Source organism: Rattus rattus, chromosome 2 (assembly GCF_011064425.1).
Source record: "Rattus rattus isolate New Zealand chromosome 2, Rrattus_CSIRO_v1, whole genome shotgun sequence".
Classification (NCBI taxonomy): Eukaryota; Metazoa; Chordata; class Mammalia; order Rodentia; family Muridae; genus Rattus; species Rattus rattus.
Window position 1 is genome coordinate 74,118,633 of NC_046155.1, and position 16,743 is coordinate 74,135,375.

The following is a 16,743-nucleotide window of genomic DNA, read 5'->3' on the forward strand; positions in this document are numbered from 1 at the left end:
TCCAGGCTCACCTGGTTCTGTCCATTGGCCTTTGGTGACTCCCGGGAAGCCCCTGGTTCTCCACTCCCTGTAGGTGCTACATCTTCAAAATTAGCTGGGGCAGGAGGGGGTGTGCAGGGCCCATGACCTGCCCCAGAAGGCACCTCACCCCCGGCATCTCTAGCCCCAGGGCCTGCACTGCTGTTCTCTTCCTCTTCCTCTGTATCAGAAGCCAAGAAAGAAAATTTGGAGCGTTGTTCCTTCAGCAGCATTTCAATACGGGAATCCAAACTGCTGTGCTGAGCAAAGGGCACACTCTCGTTGGTGGTCTCTGGGGCTGGGGAGCCAGAACGTGCAGGTGAAGCTGGGCGTGGGGAAGTCCGGGCTTCTTCTCTCTCAGGGCTGGGTGCCCCACCACCACCACCACTACCACCACCACCACCACCACCACTACCACCACCACCACCAGGTTCTGGAGGCTCTGGAGGTGGAGCCTCTGAGGCAGGAGGCCGGTAGTCTTGGTCAGTGGATCGGTTGGGCTCAGGGGCCAAATAAGAGGTATAGGAAGGTGGGAAGCGCTCAGCCGTATTTTCAGCAAATGGAGCCCCAGAAGGGTCCTCCCTAGTTGCCCGGCGAGGTGGATAGGAAGTATGGCGCTGGTAACGATTCCAGCTTTCATAATATGCTGGGTAGCTAGAGTCAGAACCACGGAATTGAGAGGCTGAGGAAGAAGACGACGAGGAGGAAGAGGACGACGATGATGAGGAGGATGAGGAGGAGGCCACAGTAGCTGCAGCAGTTGCTGAGGTGGCAGTAGCGGTGGTTGCAGGGGCTGAAGATGCAGAGAAATGGCGGCGAGAAAAAGAATCTTGATAGCTGTTCTCTGACCGCCGGGGTTTGAAGGAGGTTGAAGTGGTGCTGAGGAAGAACCCAGGAGTTAGCTAGGGTCCCACCTCTGTGACCAAACCTGACTGGTTCTGTTCTCATATTCAAAGACCCACTAGACCTAGATTGGTCCTAGCACCCACATGGTGGCTCAGAACCATTTCCACTCCAGCTCTAGGTGATCCACTGCATAGGTACAAGGAACACTGTGTGTTCAGAGACATACATGTAGGCAAAACATTCACACACGTAAAACTCTTTTTTTTTTTTTTTCTTTTTTTCGGAGCTGGGGACCAAACCCAGGGCCTTGTGCTTACTAGGCAAGTGCTCTACCACTGAGCTAAATCCCCAACCCCTACACATAAAACTCTTAAAAGAGGGGTTGGAGAGGTGGCTCAGCAATTAAGAGCACAGGCTGCTCTCGCAGAGGGTTCAGGTTCAATTCTCAATACCCACATGTAACAACACCTGTACCTATTCTAGCTTGGGTAATGCCTGTGTGCGATACAGACATGCATACATACCGGTAAGCAGGAGCGTGCGTGCATGCGTGACACACACGCGCGTGCGCGCACACACACACACACACACACACACACACACACACACACACACACAGGCACACAAAACTCAAAACAGGTTTCTCAACATCTGCTTCTAAATTGCTGATGAGGTCCCACACCAGTGTCCCTGAAAACAGCATGTTTGTCAGTTGAAACCAGAGACTAAAATAAATAGCCTCCAAGTCCTTCTCACAGAGACCTGGAGCTTGTTCTTCCCAGCTACAGCCCCCAGAGTCAAATGGCTAAGCCTCAAGAAAAGTGTTTCCCATACCTGCTGGAGTAGGCAGAGTCCTGAGAGTAGGGGGTGCTACCCCGAGATGTGTAGGGGGTTCCTTGGGAGGACTGAGGGGTGAACTGGCCAAAGGAAGATGGGGTATCTTGTCGACTGCTGGAGAAATTTGTATCTTGGGAGCAGGGAGTGCCATTGCCAGGGGTGCCCCCCACAGTAGTGCCTGCTGAATAGGCAGCTGTGTCCGAGGAAGACCGTCGGCGGGCTTCAGTCTAAAGATAAAGTGAGGCAAGGAAAAAGATCAGGCATGATGTGAAACTGTCCCTGCCCCAATCCAGACTCCAGCTCTTTGTCTCTGAAGGCACCTAGGTTTCTTTCCTTAGTCGTTCCTATACTTAATAGCAAAGTTTAGGATCTCCCCAGATGGCTCTTGCTTTTGGTGACTAGGTAACAAGTACATGTGGCTAAACAGTGGCAGCTACAAGCATCTCACCGTCTCAGTGGTTGCACCAGAAGAACCCTGGAACTTCTCACTCAAGGCCTTGCCCCCAGTGGGCACAGTCTGAGGAGTGTAAGAGCCATTGACAATCAATTCATAGTACTTCATTCGTTGTTGGCCTAGATGAAGAGAAATAGGAATCGACACTCAGAACCTCCCTGTTGGTGGTTTTGTCTCTTCCTCAGGTGGTCAGTTTCCTACAGTCCCATTTAGCTGAAAGTCTCAGAATGTTAGTTTCCTCCTTCCCTCAGTACTGGGAAACCGTTACCTTATTATTTCTACCTGGTTGGTGTAATTTTGAGTAGATCCGTGCTTCTTTCTATTCTTATTGACTGATTGAGACAAGGTTTCAAATAGCCAGGCTAGTCTCACACTCACTAAGTAGAAAAGGATGACCTTGAGAATTCCTGATACTGTTGGCCCTATTCTTCCCATGTTTAGGAATTACAGATATTTATTACCACATACTGCTCTTTTTCAGATTTAGAAATAAAATCTGGCTCATTTCCACTTATTAAACATATATCCCATTAATATGGGAAGGTAATAGAGCTTGGCTTAGCATGTAAAAGGCCCTAATTCAATAGAACATTTTATATATTTTTTTCTTTTTTTCAGAGCTGGGGACTGAACCCAGGACCTTGTGCTTCCTAGGCAAGCGCACTACCACTGAGCTAAATCCCCAACCCCGAACCACATTTTATAAACTCATACTATATACACATACATTATCTAGAGTATTTTATAAACTTCAAGAAAAGTAGAGGTCTATCTGCTGCTAAGCCCCATACCCCTTTATGTTATAAACTAAAGATTGCAGAATTGCAACTACAAGAGTCAATCCAGGCCATCGGGGGTGGGTGTGTGTGTGGGGGGAGGGTTATTTGCTTTTAAACTTACTTTTAAACTCTTGGAAGGAATTGAGCGGTGAGAGGATTTGGTGGGTAAAGTGCCTGCCACCAAGCTTAACGTACATTTGATCTCTGGGACCCACGTGGAAAAAGGAGAGAATACCCCCCACCCCCCATTGCCCTCTGACCTGCACATGAAGCCACACACGAAGAATAGATATGCATATGCATACAAAAAATAAATATAAGACAAAACTTCGAGAAGAACGAAGGCCTTAAATTGAAGAGTTGCCAAGTACAGTGGTATATGACTATAATCCTTGTACTTGGGATACTGAGGCAAGGCCAAGGGTTCAGTTCAACATGAGCTACAGAGTGAGTATAGTTCACCAGAGACAGACAGCAAGACTGACTGAAAAATACAGAACAGGAATTAGAGAGTTGCCCAGCTGGTAGAGTGCCTTCCTAGTATGCATAAAATCCTGGGCTTCATACCCGGGACCACATAAACCAAGCATAGTACACAAGTCTATGAGCCAGGATAAAGGAGGATTAGAAGTCAAGGTCATCCTTGGCTACAAATGACAGGACAATCTGAAATACAGAGACCCTCTCTCAAAAGAACCAAAACAAGGGGTTGGAAAGATGGCTCAGCAGTTAAGACCATTTTGTGCTCTTGTAAAGAGCCACCCACATGGTGGTCCATAACTATCCGACTCCGATTCCAAGAGAGCCAACAAATACCCTCTTCCAGCCTCTGTGGCGCGCGCACACACGCACACACACACACACGTTCATACATTTAGACAAACAAACAAACATAGAAGCAAAAATAAATCTTTAAAGGTAAAACACCAAAAATAAAGCCTGGGACCAGGTGTGGAATTCAAGGGCAGACTAAGTTATAGAGTGAGACCTATAAAACAAATAAAAACGTTAAAAACAAAGCAAATCAACAACTGAAGCTTTTTAATCCCAGCACTCAAGACAGAAGAGGCAGGTGGATCTCAGAGAGTTGAAAGCCAGCCAAAGCTATATAGTGAGATTCTGTTGCAAAAACACATAAAAACCATAAGGTTACATACAAAAGTCTAAAGTCAAGTTTGGGAACATTGGTTTTCACTCCCATTTGCAAACACCAATTAACAACCTCTTCCCTTAGATGGCACTGTACTAGTGTGACATTTCTCCCCTATCATTCCTTGAAAGCAGTTCGAACCTGCTCCATTTTTCCTTATTTTTGTGTGTAAGATATACTTGTAGGTTTCCAAGTGTACACACATGGAGACCACAGGAAGACATTGGCATCTCCCTCTATTGCACTCTATCTTACTCCTTTGAGAGAGGGTTTCACTAGAACTGGAGTTTGCCAATCTGTACTCTGGCTAGTCAGTGAGATTCTACGATCTGCTCGTCTCCACCACACAAAAATGCAGTTACAGGCATACACAACCGTATCCAGACTTTATGAGTGATGGAGACTCAAATTCAGGTCTTCATACTTGTACAGTATGCACTATTACCCGCTAAGTTATCTCCAGGCTCCTTTGTTTTTCTGAGACAGGCTCTCGCTATGTAGCACTAGTTGGCCTGGAATTATCTCTGAAGACAGGCTAGCCTCAAAGTCCTCCTCCTGCTGCCTCCCAAACACTAGGACAGTAGACAGGTGCCCCGTGAAACTCTGCCTCATTCATCTTTATCTTCACAGGTCTGTGGCTTTGGCCTGCCAAGACCTAAAACTCTAGTTCTTCAGTTACCTGAAGCTTCAATCTTAGTATATATGCTACTGAAGAAAGCACAAAATATGTAGAATTTTAAAACAACCAACAAACAAGAGCTGGAGAGATGACTCAGCAGTTAAGTGGACTAGCTGCTCTTCCAGAGGACCGGACTTCAGTTCCCAGCACCCACATGGTGGCTCACAACCAGGGGAATTTGATGCCTTTGGATTTCCATGAGCATCAGACATACATGCTGTACAAAGATATACTCAGGCAAAACAGGCACACACATAAAAATAGATATATAAATGAACCTCTAAAATTTAAAAAATATTAAGTACAGACCTGACCTGATTACTTAGCTGAGCCCAATTAAGTATTTGCATATATAATGCCTACTAGAAACCAACTGTAAGCAACAGCCAGCGGAGTCCTCACCTTTGATATCAAGCTGGGCATGAATGATATTGCCCATGACAGAGGTGAGGTGGAGGTTTTTGACAGTTTCCTTGGCACCCCGAGTGCTGGTGAAGAGCACACGAGCTAGGCCTAGGTGCTTTCGAGTACGGGGATGAAGAAGAATCTCCACTTCTTCCACCTCACCATACTTCCGGCACATATCCTTCAGGAAGGTTTCCCGCACATTGTCATTGAGCCTCGCAAAAGTTACTTCCTTCAGTGGAACCTGTCCGATATAGAATTCATCCAGCTGTGGAAAGACAAGAATTGGCCTCAGGTTTCCATAATGAGCAGTTTTCTTACCATTTGGGAAAGTTCAGAGACACCCATGAGATGAAGACGAATCTGTTGTGATAGAGAAGTCAAGCGGGAGCATGAGACCTGGATTAGCACTGACCTGCCTTTCAATTCCTCTTAGGATAAACAGCAACAATTAGGAAGAAAAGACACAAACAACTCAAGAGTCAACATACACAGGAGAAAGTGATAGAAGAAAATCATCTGGGGCTGAAGACATAGATCAGCGGTTAGGAACACTGACTGCTTTTCCGGAGGTCCTGAGTTCAATTCCCAGCAACCATATGGTGGCTCACAACCATCTGTAATGGGATCCAATGCCCTTTTCTGGTGTCTTGAGACAGTTAGTGTACTCACATACATAAAAATAAATATTTAAAAAAATAAAAAATAATCTATTAGTTCAGGGGTATTGATTAGCACAGGTTAGATACTAGAAACACAGAAACAGGGGAAAAGTTTCCATTCAGAAAAGAGACAAGACAGTACTGAGTGTGCTGTGCACTTCTAAAACACTAGCACATGGGAGGCTGAAGCACAAAATTCTCAGTCCAAGGCCAGCCAGGGCTACCTAGGGATAGGGAGTACTTGCCTTTAAAAAAAAAAAAAAAAAAAAAAAGATAAGCCAGATATAAATAATCCAATATGACATGGTGGTAGCAGAGGTGTAGACAGGGTATCTGGGAGTCAAAAAAAAAAGAATCCTTTAGACAGGGAAAAATCAGGAAAAAGATTCACAAAGATGCTATCATTCCTTCTGGACTTTGTAGATGCCTAAAGTTTACCAAAACAACAGAGTTCCAAGACATGAAATTTATCCATCTTGATATTTTCTAAACACTGAAAAGTGTCTAGTTGAATATTAAAGGGGTATGGTGTCAAAGAAGTGATAAGGCCTGCCCAGATTAATAACCACACATGTCAGTGCCTCAAAACAGACTTAACGTGCCAGCAAGATGGCTCAGTGGGTACAGACACTTGCCACCAAGCTTGACAACCTTGAGTTTGACCCTTAGGATCCATGGTAAAAACCAACTCCCACACCTTGTGTTCTCACTTCTACTTGTGTACAATGGCGTGCAAGCTCGTCTGTGAACGCACACATGAAAACGATGTAATCAAAAGGGAAAACAGACTTAGAAAACATTAGAACCAGATACAAATAACAGCAAGATGGAGCCTCTATGGAGGGAGTCACAGAAACCAAGCGAACTCTGGAGTCTGCATGAAGAACATGGAAAACCAAAGACTAAGAGGAAAGGAAAGGGCTTCTGGGTGACTCTAGGTTTCCAGCTTGGACAGCTGAGTATCTGGTATTGCCATTTATCAGTCAAGAGAAAGGGATCTATAAGGCTGTGTCTCAGTAGATGTTGGCAGGAAGGAGGTATGAGAAGTAAACATTCAGGCAAAAGAGCTTTCAGTGAAGCTGCTCAGGGAAAGGGGAAACCAAAAGGGATGAAGGCACTGCACAGATTACTTTAGCAATCATCAGAGGAAGAAAACAAAGACTAAAAACAAAATTAGGAGACAAAGAACCACCAATTTTCTAGACTCAAGTCCAAATATCCTACTAAAGTAGGAAACGAAGCTGCTCTTACAAACAGGACAGAGGAGCACACACAAATGACAGTTTGGACAGAAGACTCCAAGTGGGCGGTGGTCTTAGCAGTATCCTTAATTGCTGAGTAACTTGGGTATCACGATGTCACGCGGCTTCAGAATACATTCCTTATCCTTCCAGACATCATTATATACTAGATATACCAGATATATACTAGAGTCACCTCAGTGCACACACGCGCTCGCTCGCTCTCGCTCTCGCTCTCTCTCTCTGTATATATACATCTTCTGTCCAAAACATCTCAGTCTCGCAGACATAAAAACCATTGAGATCTGGCTGTCAATGTTCCTTCGGAAGAGACACTTTGACAGGCTGTGTGAAGACCAGGGTACTAGAATCTTCGACATGCTCCAAGGACTGATATATAGGGAGACCAGCAGGCACTTACCTTAAACTTAGGTACCGGGAGGGAAAAGTCTCTGGTTTTGGACCTGACATGACAGCGGGGGTCTTGGAGGTCTTCCACAGGGGTATACTTTGAGTCCTAACAAAGAAAACAGAAAGAGATGAAACCAGGCTGAAAATATACCAGGCTATTGACTCTATAAAGCCCATGCAGAAGCCAAGATACAGAAGAGCTGGGATAGCTTGCTCATTCTCAAAACACCAAGCTACAGATATAGGAAGTCTGGGTGTTGAACACTGAACAGGGGAAAGTGGGGAGGGGAGACTGGAGGTCCAAACAAGTCACGAAAAGATCTAGGGCACTCACACTGACACTGAAGTGGACTCCATCATAGCGGTACACCTTCTGAGAAGGCCTGCGCAAAGCAGGGTCCAAAGCAGGATCCACTATGAGCTTGTAGTTCCGCCACTGGAAGCTCGGGGCTTTCTGCCCATCTCCCCCACCTTCCTGGTCCATCTCTGCTCATTTACACTGTCAGGAAAAGAGGGATACGCAATGGGGGTCCAAGACTTAGGCCTGACTCCCTTGCTGTCCCCCAATGGCTAGCCCAGATTACAGGTTCTCACATCAGTACAGTTTCCACACCTCAGCATGACCCATGGCTCCCTCAGATTTTGCCTTGAGGATCCAGGTTCACTACAGCACTCCATTCCTCTCCACCCTCAATTCTACCCTCAGGGCCCAGGCCCATCTCGCGCCCCCTTACCTTCCCGCTCTCCCTAGCGCGCCCCACTTGGCCTCCACGCAAGACCCCTCCCCCGTCCCCTCGTAGGCCCCGCCCCCTCCCGCCTCCTCACCGGCCAGCGGCCCGGGCCAAGCCCCGCTCCCGCTCCCACACAGCCGCTCGCGTCCCCGCGCCCCAATCCTCTGAACCAGAGGTGGCACCTCTTCGGGGCGTTGGAAACACCGCGAGACCAAGCCTGAGACCCAGCTTCGGTCCCTGAATCCAGGCGGGGGGGTGGGGGGAGGTAACGCGCGCCGCTGCCCTCTCCTCCCGCCCGGGCGCGTTCGGTGCCCCCCCCACCCCGTCGGCGCGCACGCGCGCCAGGGCCTACTCACCCGCTCGTGGCGAGCGGCTCACCCTCCCCCCCACCGCGCGCAGCACCTCAGCGGCGTGAGGCGGCGGCGGCGGCGGCGGCGGCAGCGCAGACCTGGCCCCGCAGCGGTGGCGGCGGCGGCGCCCCCCCACCACCACCTCCCCGGCGCGCGCACCAAACACCACCGCCACCTGCACGAGGCCCAGCGGGCACAGCGTCTGCATCCGCACTTTCGCTACAAGTACTGCGGAGAGATCCACGGGGCCGAGGGTAGCGGCCTTGCCTCGGCCGGCGCCCTGGAAGGCTCGGGAGTTGTAGCCCAGGGAGCCTGAAGATTGGCCGCATTCCCCGGAGAGTGGACTGCACCACCCTTATCCAGCTGCTCCGGCCTTGGGGTTCCTGACGAATCGGCGGCGACGAAAGCTGCGACAAGCCCCTGAGGAAAGGGGGGCGGAGCGAGGGGGAGGACGCCAGCCGGAGCTCGGGAGATTTGAGTGGTGCGTCCAACGACGCAGATTCGCGAGGCGGGCGGGGCAAACGAGTGGACAGGATGCGCGCTCCTTAGCTCCTCTTCCCTGCCCCTTCCTTGCGCAGCCCAAATGCCTATGAGGCTGCAGTGCAGATTCGACACCGTTCTGGGCTTTGGTCGTCACCTCTTCTCACCTGCGGTAGAGTCAAGAAAATCACGCCTGGTTCGCCAAGCCCTGTTGGCGGAATTGACCGCTATTCCTGGATTTTTCTTAGTAGAACAACTCAAGGAGCCGCCCACTTCCTGTTTAGTGCGAAATGGTTGTACGGAAAAGTCTTCTCAGCGTTTCATGAAATTTTTCAGACAAGGAAAGCTTCCCAAATAATCCTAAGGAGTCGAATAGCGAATCTGCGGATCCTGTTGTGGGCGGGGCTAGTGAGAGAGAGGCGTGGCCAGGCGTGCGGAGCACGGCGTAACGGGCCGCTTCCCGTAGAATCCACTAAAACCTGGGCGGGATGGGAGGTGGAAAAATACAACCAGGAGGGGTGACTCAGGCACTTTGCCTACCGGCGCACATAATGAAATGATCGGTTCCTTCCCGCTTTTCTACTCGGGCTCTTGTTGTTTTTCAGACAGCAAGACGTCGAACTTGCTATATAACGGAGGATGGCCTCGAACTCCTGATCCTTTTGCCTCTATTTCCTGAGTGCTGGACTTACAGGTGTGCACACCATAACTGGCTTATAGCATGCTGGGAAATCTAACTCAGGGCCTTCTGTGTACTAGGCCAGCACCTTAGTCACACCTCCCTTGGGCCAGTTTTAAAGTGTTCGTTTTGGCTATTAGGGAGGCGTAAGTAGAGGCTAAAATTTAAAGCTGTCTCAGGGTTCCGTGAGCTTAAAAAAGTCACAAAGACCTTTAAGTGGATCCCTATAAAAAGTAAAGGTCTGAAAGTAACCCAGTTATCCTTGGGCAGTTCTTAGGCAAGGCTTCCCTATACCCATAGGATCCCAGTGCTAAGGTTAAGGTTAAGCCTGGTTCAGGCTTCACTTGGGAACTCGGAGCTGAGATGGTCCCAAGGTTCAACACCCCTTTCACCAGGTGTATAGAGGCTCTCTGGTCTGTGGAAGAACTGCACTGTCGCCAAGTCTACTTCTAGGCTGAAGATACCTTAAGTGTCCCCTCTTTGAGAGCCCCTCATTATAGGATACTGGGCAAGCCTTTGACTTCCCTCAGTTTCAGGTTATCCCTCCAGAATAGATGGCTATTGGTCGATATTTATTGCAATCCTCACGATAGTGGTAGGAAATTATTGGAGCCTGGTTTTACGCATTTTAATTGACCATTTCAAGTAATAAAAGGAATCTGTACAAGGTAAGATTTATACTGTTTTTTTTTTCTTTTCATTTTTTCGGAGCTGGGGACAGAACCCAGGGCCTTGCGCTTGCTAGGCAAGCACTCTACCACTGAGCTAAATCCCCAACCCCAAGATTTATACTCTTAAAATTCTGAGGCTGAGGGGAAAATGCATATGAAGGTATAGGAGATGAGGTTCCTTTGTTTTGTCCCAATTGAAGGGTACCAGTTCCCTCTCCCTCCCCCAAATCCCTATAAGATGGTAAAGGTAACTGAGGTCATAGACTAATTCTGTGGCTGTGGGCCAGGTCAGCCTCTTGACCTCAGCTGCCTTTATAAGATGGGAAATATAAAACTTGTTTACTGAGATGTCTGTGATGACTACATGAGAGAACTTGTGAATAGTCCTATAAGATAAAAGAGATCGTTCAAGAAAGAAGCATGAATTCCCACGTTTAAGAACCAGAGTTCAGGGGTTGGGGATTTAGCTCATGATGAAACACTTGCCTAGCAAGCGCAAGGCCCTAGGTTGGTCCCCAGCTCGAAAAAAAAAAAAAAAAAGAAAGAAAGAAAAAAAAAGAACAAGAGTTTGGAGGCCTTAGTCTGGGAATAATTTACCCTATTCAGAAGTTTATCAGATCTTGTCAGCACCTGATGGGCTTATCAGGTGCATTACCTCCATGCGGCCCTTAAGAGCAAGGTTTCCCCTCCATCCCATTCACAGCCACAGGAACATATGTGAGAGACACTTTATTTACAAAACAAGGTGCATCAAAAACTCAGTGTCTGAGCAGGGCGGTGGTGGTGCATGCCTTTAATCCCAGCACATGGGAGGCAGAGGCAAGTGGATCTCTGTGAGTACAAGGCCAGCCTGGTCTACAGAGTTCCAGGACAGTCAGAGCAACAAACAGTGATACTCTGGCTTGAAAAACATCAGTGTCTGAAGAAGAGCTCTGTATTCTAAGGGCTAAATTTTCCCCCTCAAACTCACCCAACCCTTGTCAAGCTAGCTGCACAATCTCAGTCTTCAAAGATCTCTCCTTCCCCGGCTCTAGCCAAAGACTCTTAAGTGCTCAGGGCAGTGGGACACACCACACAAGTCACCAAGAATAAAGTGGTTCATCTGAGGAGCCTATGTAAAATCTCTCCCAGGATGCCAACTGTAAAGCACGTTACAGGTAAGCAAGGGCTGCCTGCCTTGGGGACAGTTGTGCAGATATGTCACCTTCCTGGAGAGGAGCAAGCAACTTCTCAACACTACCAAGGATCTCACTAGGGCCTCCTTTCCTCTCATCTAACCCAGGATGCTTAGACTGAGACAGTCTACTTCCTCTTTTGTTCCTCAAGCAGAGAACTTACAAAACCCACTGGAACGTGATGGGGATCGTCACTGGAAGCATGGGACTCTGAGCAGGAATTTGGCTTCTACCTGAGAGTAGGTTACAGGAGGTGGCTCCAGCCTAGGACAAGGAATGAGGTCCATAGATACCTGGAGCTTCTGAGGCAATGCTTGCAACAGTCTAAAGCTGGGCTCACACAGCCTGCAGCTCCCCCTGCAGGCGACTGAGTTCCTCCAGTTCCTGCTTGTGGCGGTCTGTCTTGTGGGCCACCAAGGATCGGTAGAAATGTAGGGCAAAGGCCATAAACACTAGTCCCACAGGTACCATGATTGCCGTGGAGGCCATAGCTGCCTGCCAGCCAGGTCCATGAGCACTACTACACACTTGCCGGGGTGGACAGGCTTTGGGAGGCTGCTGTGTTGTGGCTACAGAAGCAGATGATGGTGTGAGGTTAGAGGCTAAACTAAGGGAGACAGTGACAGGTGGCACCTGGGACATAGGTACCACAGGAGCTGGTTTGTCCATGGGTGCCCCAATGGGCACAAACTTGACCCAGCCCACCAAAACAACTTCAGCCAGGAAGAGAAAGGTGCCCAAGGCAGTAGAAAAGCCCCAGGCCAGCTCCACATATCGGTGGAGTCGTTGGTGTGGTGACTGGTGGACAGAGTTGAGATTGTGGATGTTGCTCACGGCTTCAATATGGGGCAGCAGACATGTGGAGACCATGAGTGCAAACAGGTGCACAGCTACTAACACAGTGGTGCAGGCACTAAATGCCACTAGCAGGCCTGGTGGGTATTCATGATCGCTCTCCAGCTGTACCTCCACCATTGCCACCTGTGGGCATAAAAGGGAAGACATTGAGTCCCTATGACATCCTTGTCAGGAGTTTCCCTTTGCCTGCTTAGAATCATGACTGCAACATCCCTAAAACTTAAGAGCAGTACCTAGAGGGCTCTCCCCACGCCAACCCCCCCTTTCTGGTAGTTTCTTGTTCTTAGGCTAGTCTGGAACTGCTGGGTAGTGCAGGTTAAGCTGAAACTTGTGATCCTCCTGCCTCAGTTTTCCTGAGTGCTAGACCTTGATTTCATTTCAGTCTCAAAGGGGCTGGCTAACATTTTTCTGAGCTTTTATCTGGTTATAATATACTGGTTAAAAAGCAGACTCAGGCTGGGAATGTTGTTCAATGATGGCACCCTTGACACATCACTCTAGCTTTAATCCCCAACCCATAATAAATAAATAACTCAGGCTGGTGTGGCGTTACATGCTTTCCAGCATGTGGTGAGCCGAAACAGGAGGATCTCAAGTTTGAGAGTAGCCTATACTTCTCCTAATGATTGAAACTTCATCTCAAAAGAGCCCAAAACTGCTGGGTGTAGTGACACATGACTTTAATCCCAGAACTAAGGAGTACCAAGCCACCTAGGGCTATGTAGAAACCCTACTAACAAAAAACAACAAAAAGTCACAATAGACCCAAAGCAAATAAGCAGTCAAAACCTTCTGGGCCGTTAGGGTCCACTCTTAGTTCTGCACTTTGTAACTTCCTCACAGCAGCCTATTAGTCCAGACTTGCCTCAAACTCACTACCCTCCTACTTCAATGTCCCAAATAGGTTCAATCTGAACCAGTGCCTTCCTCAGTCTCCTACCTGAGAAATGGGGACAACTGTCTCATTGAGAAAGTTAAGACTAAACATTATGTTCTATGACTAGAGCCAGGCACAGACTATTAGAGGTTATCGTGCTAATGTCTACGGCACAAAAAGAAAAAACCCAAAAGGTAGTAATTGGCCGACTCTTACAATTCAAGAAGCTTCACGTTTCCAAATCATTCTAAAAAACCTGTCACACCTAGTCACACCAGGTCTGCATTCAAATGTGCCAGTTATCCAGGATCAATCGTGACTTCATTTTTGACAGGTCAGGGAGTCTCTTAACCATACGACTCCACCCAGCTAGCCTGTACTTTGCCAACATTTGAGCTGATGAACAAATTTGGGCTTTAATGCCAGGCTGCTGAAGTCAAAATCCTGTCACTAGCTTGCTGTGCAGTCTAACGTGCCTCAGCACCTCTGACCTCTTCTCACATGAACAACTGCCATCTAGTGATAAGCAGTATATCAGATACAGAACACTGAATGTTAGGATTTCATGGAGCCCAGGCTAGCCTTGACTCTCTGTATAGCCAAGAACAACCTTGGTTTTTTAATTCTACCTCAAGTGCTAGCTAGGATTATAGGTGTACCCTACCATATATGGTTTTTTGATGGAAATTGAACCTAAGATTTCCTGAATGGTAGGCAAACACTCTACCAACTAGGCTAGAGTCACAGCCTGTGATATATTTGTATGTTATTTTAATGTCAGGTCACCTGGGTCGAAGCGGATTTCTCCCCGTTTGTGTTTATTAAGACTCCCTGAGATTACACTGGGGCTAGAAGGAATGGTGCAGGAGGGCAGTGGTACTTAAAATTGAGTATTTTGGGGAATTAGGCCATGACAAATAAGCAGGTTGTGTCCACACAAAGGGATCAGGGCCAGACTTAATTCTGGTGTCTCCCAGGGTCCAACTCAGTGTTCTCTTCTTTGTTAGGACTGGGGGCAGGCCTTGTTCCCAGAACATACACATGCAGCCTACTGATCCTCAGAGAAAGCTCTCACACCTCAACAATCTGCAGCTCCTGCAGTCTGTACTGTCCCTTTAGAAGCAGGCTGAGCCATGTGGTTCAGACAGAGGCTGCTGTGCCCTCTTTTTGTGGTACTGATGGGAACTGAATCCCTGCAATCAAATGTCACCCTCAAGAACTATGGGGCTGTCTTGGAATCTGAGCCCCTTACCAGCACCTCAGGTCAAGAGCAACCTTCAGGATCACAGGGTTACTTTTATATGACCTTAGCTCCCTCCGTTATGAAGGACGCCCTCCCTCCAGGCCTGCTTTCTCCTCCTCCAAGTGTGAAGAAAACTAAAACTAGCAGAGGTTCACTCCACACCCATACCCTGCTGAGCATCCTTGTCAAAACATCAGCTTCCACCCAGTCCTGCTAGCACACTGTTCTGAACCTCCTTTGCTAAATGGAGCTTGTTCTAACACACCTAGTTCTAGGGGGCTCCAGAAGAACCCTAGATCCTCCTGGACAAGAGCTTGGCAGACTACAAAGAGAGCACCTTCTATGGTCTCAATTTCCTACAGATGGCAACCGCAGTGGAGGTTGGCTTGGGGTCACACAGCTGGCTATAAGTAGGGAGGAACCAGGACACATCTGTGGGCCACACTCTGTAATCTTCAGTCCCACTTCCCAGGGCCACTGCTGGGCCCGTTAGCTGACATTCTCTTCCCACACCTACAGTTTATCAGATTCTCTTATCATCGGCTAGCTCCCTGATTAGCTTCCTTCCCCAGCCGCTTCCTCCCTGGTTTTGGTTTTCCCGGCAATTCTAGCATTCTGAAAGGTGGGGGTATCTTTCTGAGAACAGGCCCTTCAGTCAGGTGACTCTTCCATGCCCTACCCACTTTCCCGATCTGGTTGATATAGGCTCTCATTCAGCTCTGGCTGCCTTTCAACTCTTGAGGACTTGGTAACTAAGCCACTTCGATAACAGACTTTCCCCTCACCAGTTTGCATCTGCGGACCTCTTCACTCCCTTCTTCCATGACCCTTTGGGACCGATCTTTAGTCTGTTTATATTCCTAGAGCCGTGCCTACTACAACCCTATCCCCGACATAAAGAGTTTTTCCAATCCCTTGGGATTTCGCTCCTTTTACCCTAAAGAAACCCCTGTACTCAGTCCTGTTCTTACTGGGAACCCATTTTCTTCTTCCCACCACGTGCTTCACCCGCCCAGTGTGCCCCCCATCCCACCCCTCACCATGGCGAAGCCCGACAGCAGAGCAGAAGTGCGACTGGAGGCTTTGAGCTTAGCCCGGCTGAGGTAAAGGCGGCGCCAGCTGAGCGCCCGCAGAGAGTGCTGACTGGCCCCCATAAGGTCGAGGTAGCCGCGGTGCACGAACTCCCGGTACGTGGCTGAGCCCGCGGGGCTGTCCACCTCCGGGTTCAGGGGGGCCTGTTCGCCCGTGTCCCCCTCGCCGCCCTTCATTCTGAGAGCAGCTACACCACAAACGCCGACGGTCAAGGAGGGGCCGAGGCGCCTTGTAGCCCCAAGAAGGGACGGCCCAAGTGCGGGCGGGACCCCATTCCAGGCAGTAAGGCAGAGCCAGCGGGAATAGTTACCGATGCGTCTAGAAGGCCCAGGGGCCGAAACAGGAACTGGGGCAGGGGAGGAGCCCGGTGACCACATGATTGGGTGGAGCCGTGAGACCGAACCCCTGCAGTCTGCCCATGGGCAGAGATCTCAAGGGACCCCCTGACCCAGGCCATCAATGTGAATGCCCAAACATAGCTTCTGCTGGGAATTTGCTGATCTCAGACCACCCAGTGTATACCTGGACATTCTCAGGTGTCCAGACTTCCACACTCTTCCTTTAACAGACATCTCAGAAAAAGTAAGCCCATTTTCCTCCCGAAGTGACCATAGGAGTCCTTTCCACCATCCCTACCCACCATTTATAGACTCGACACCGCAGACAGACACAGGAAGTCAGCGGCCCCGGGTAGATTCTGAGTTTTATAGCAAACCTTATTGTACAGACTTGTGGGGTTAGGGGTCCAGCCCGGCTGGGTTCCCCACTTGCCCCTTGCCGGGGTGCCTCCTCCCCTCCCGCAAGCGGCCCCATCATCAAGCCTTTCTCCAACCCCAGCCCCCCCCTCCTGCCCTTTGGTCCGCCCAGCCCCCACCCCCAACCCGCGCACCTTCCTGTTACCTGAGGTATGTGGATAGATTCCCCTCCCCCCACCCCCATGTGGTACAATCCAGTTCCCCCTGGCCTGAGTGGGACCTAGACCCGACTCCTCCCTCAGGCTCTTGAGACCCCACCCCCACACTGGCAAAAGGAAAGGGGTGGGGAGAGGGGAGGTGCCAAGAGTCTGTTACTAAGTTCCCACAGCAACTAAGAGGGACCGTTTCCA

The 16,743-nt window shown here is 49.1% G+C and overlaps 2 protein-coding genes across 6 annotated transcripts in view; both read right to left on the minus strand.

Moving 5' to 3' along the window:
* The window catches only part of Setd1a (SET domain containing 1A, histone lysine methyltransferase), a 23,615-nt gene extending 14,005 nt beyond the window's left edge, over window positions 1-9,610 (minus strand). Inside the window, exons 1-8 of one of the 5 annotated variants that reach the window (XM_032892536.1) lie at window positions 8,570-8,729; window positions 7,817-7,981; window positions 7,493-7,588; window positions 5,166-5,436; window positions 2,150-2,274; window positions 1,699-1,928; window positions 446-897; window positions 12-415 (exon numbers count right to left, since the gene is read on the minus strand). In XM_032892536.1, coding sequence (XP_032748427.1) covers window positions 12-415; window positions 446-897; window positions 1,699-1,928; window positions 2,150-2,274; window positions 5,166-5,436; window positions 7,493-7,588; window positions 7,817-7,966 — 1,728 coding nt within the window. In that variant the 5' untranslated portion in view covers window positions 7,967-7,981; window positions 8,570-8,729. Of the gene's footprint in view, window positions 1-11; window positions 898-1,698; window positions 1,929-2,149; window positions 2,275-5,165; window positions 5,437-7,492; window positions 7,589-7,816; window positions 7,982-8,307; window positions 8,401-8,569; window positions 8,730-8,830 lie in introns of those variants that run through there. The other 4 variants (XM_032892535.1, XM_032892533.1, XM_032892532.1 and 1 more) reach the window with 4 other exon arrangements.
* Window positions 9,611-11,107: 1,497 nt separating this feature from the next.
* Orai3 (ORAI calcium release-activated calcium modulator 3) lies at window positions 11,108-16,324 on the minus strand. Its single transcript, XM_032892546.1, has 2 exons — window positions 15,587-16,324; window positions 11,108-12,549 (listed from the first exon to the last, which is right to left on the minus strand). The coding sequence occupies exons 1-2, from the start codon at window positions 16,013-16,015 to the stop codon at window positions 11,905-11,907; spliced, it is 1,074 nt and encodes a 357-aa protein (XP_032748437.1). The 5' UTR covers window positions 16,016-16,324; the 3' UTR covers window positions 11,108-11,904.
* Between the last annotated feature and the right edge of the window lie 419 nt (window positions 16,325-16,743).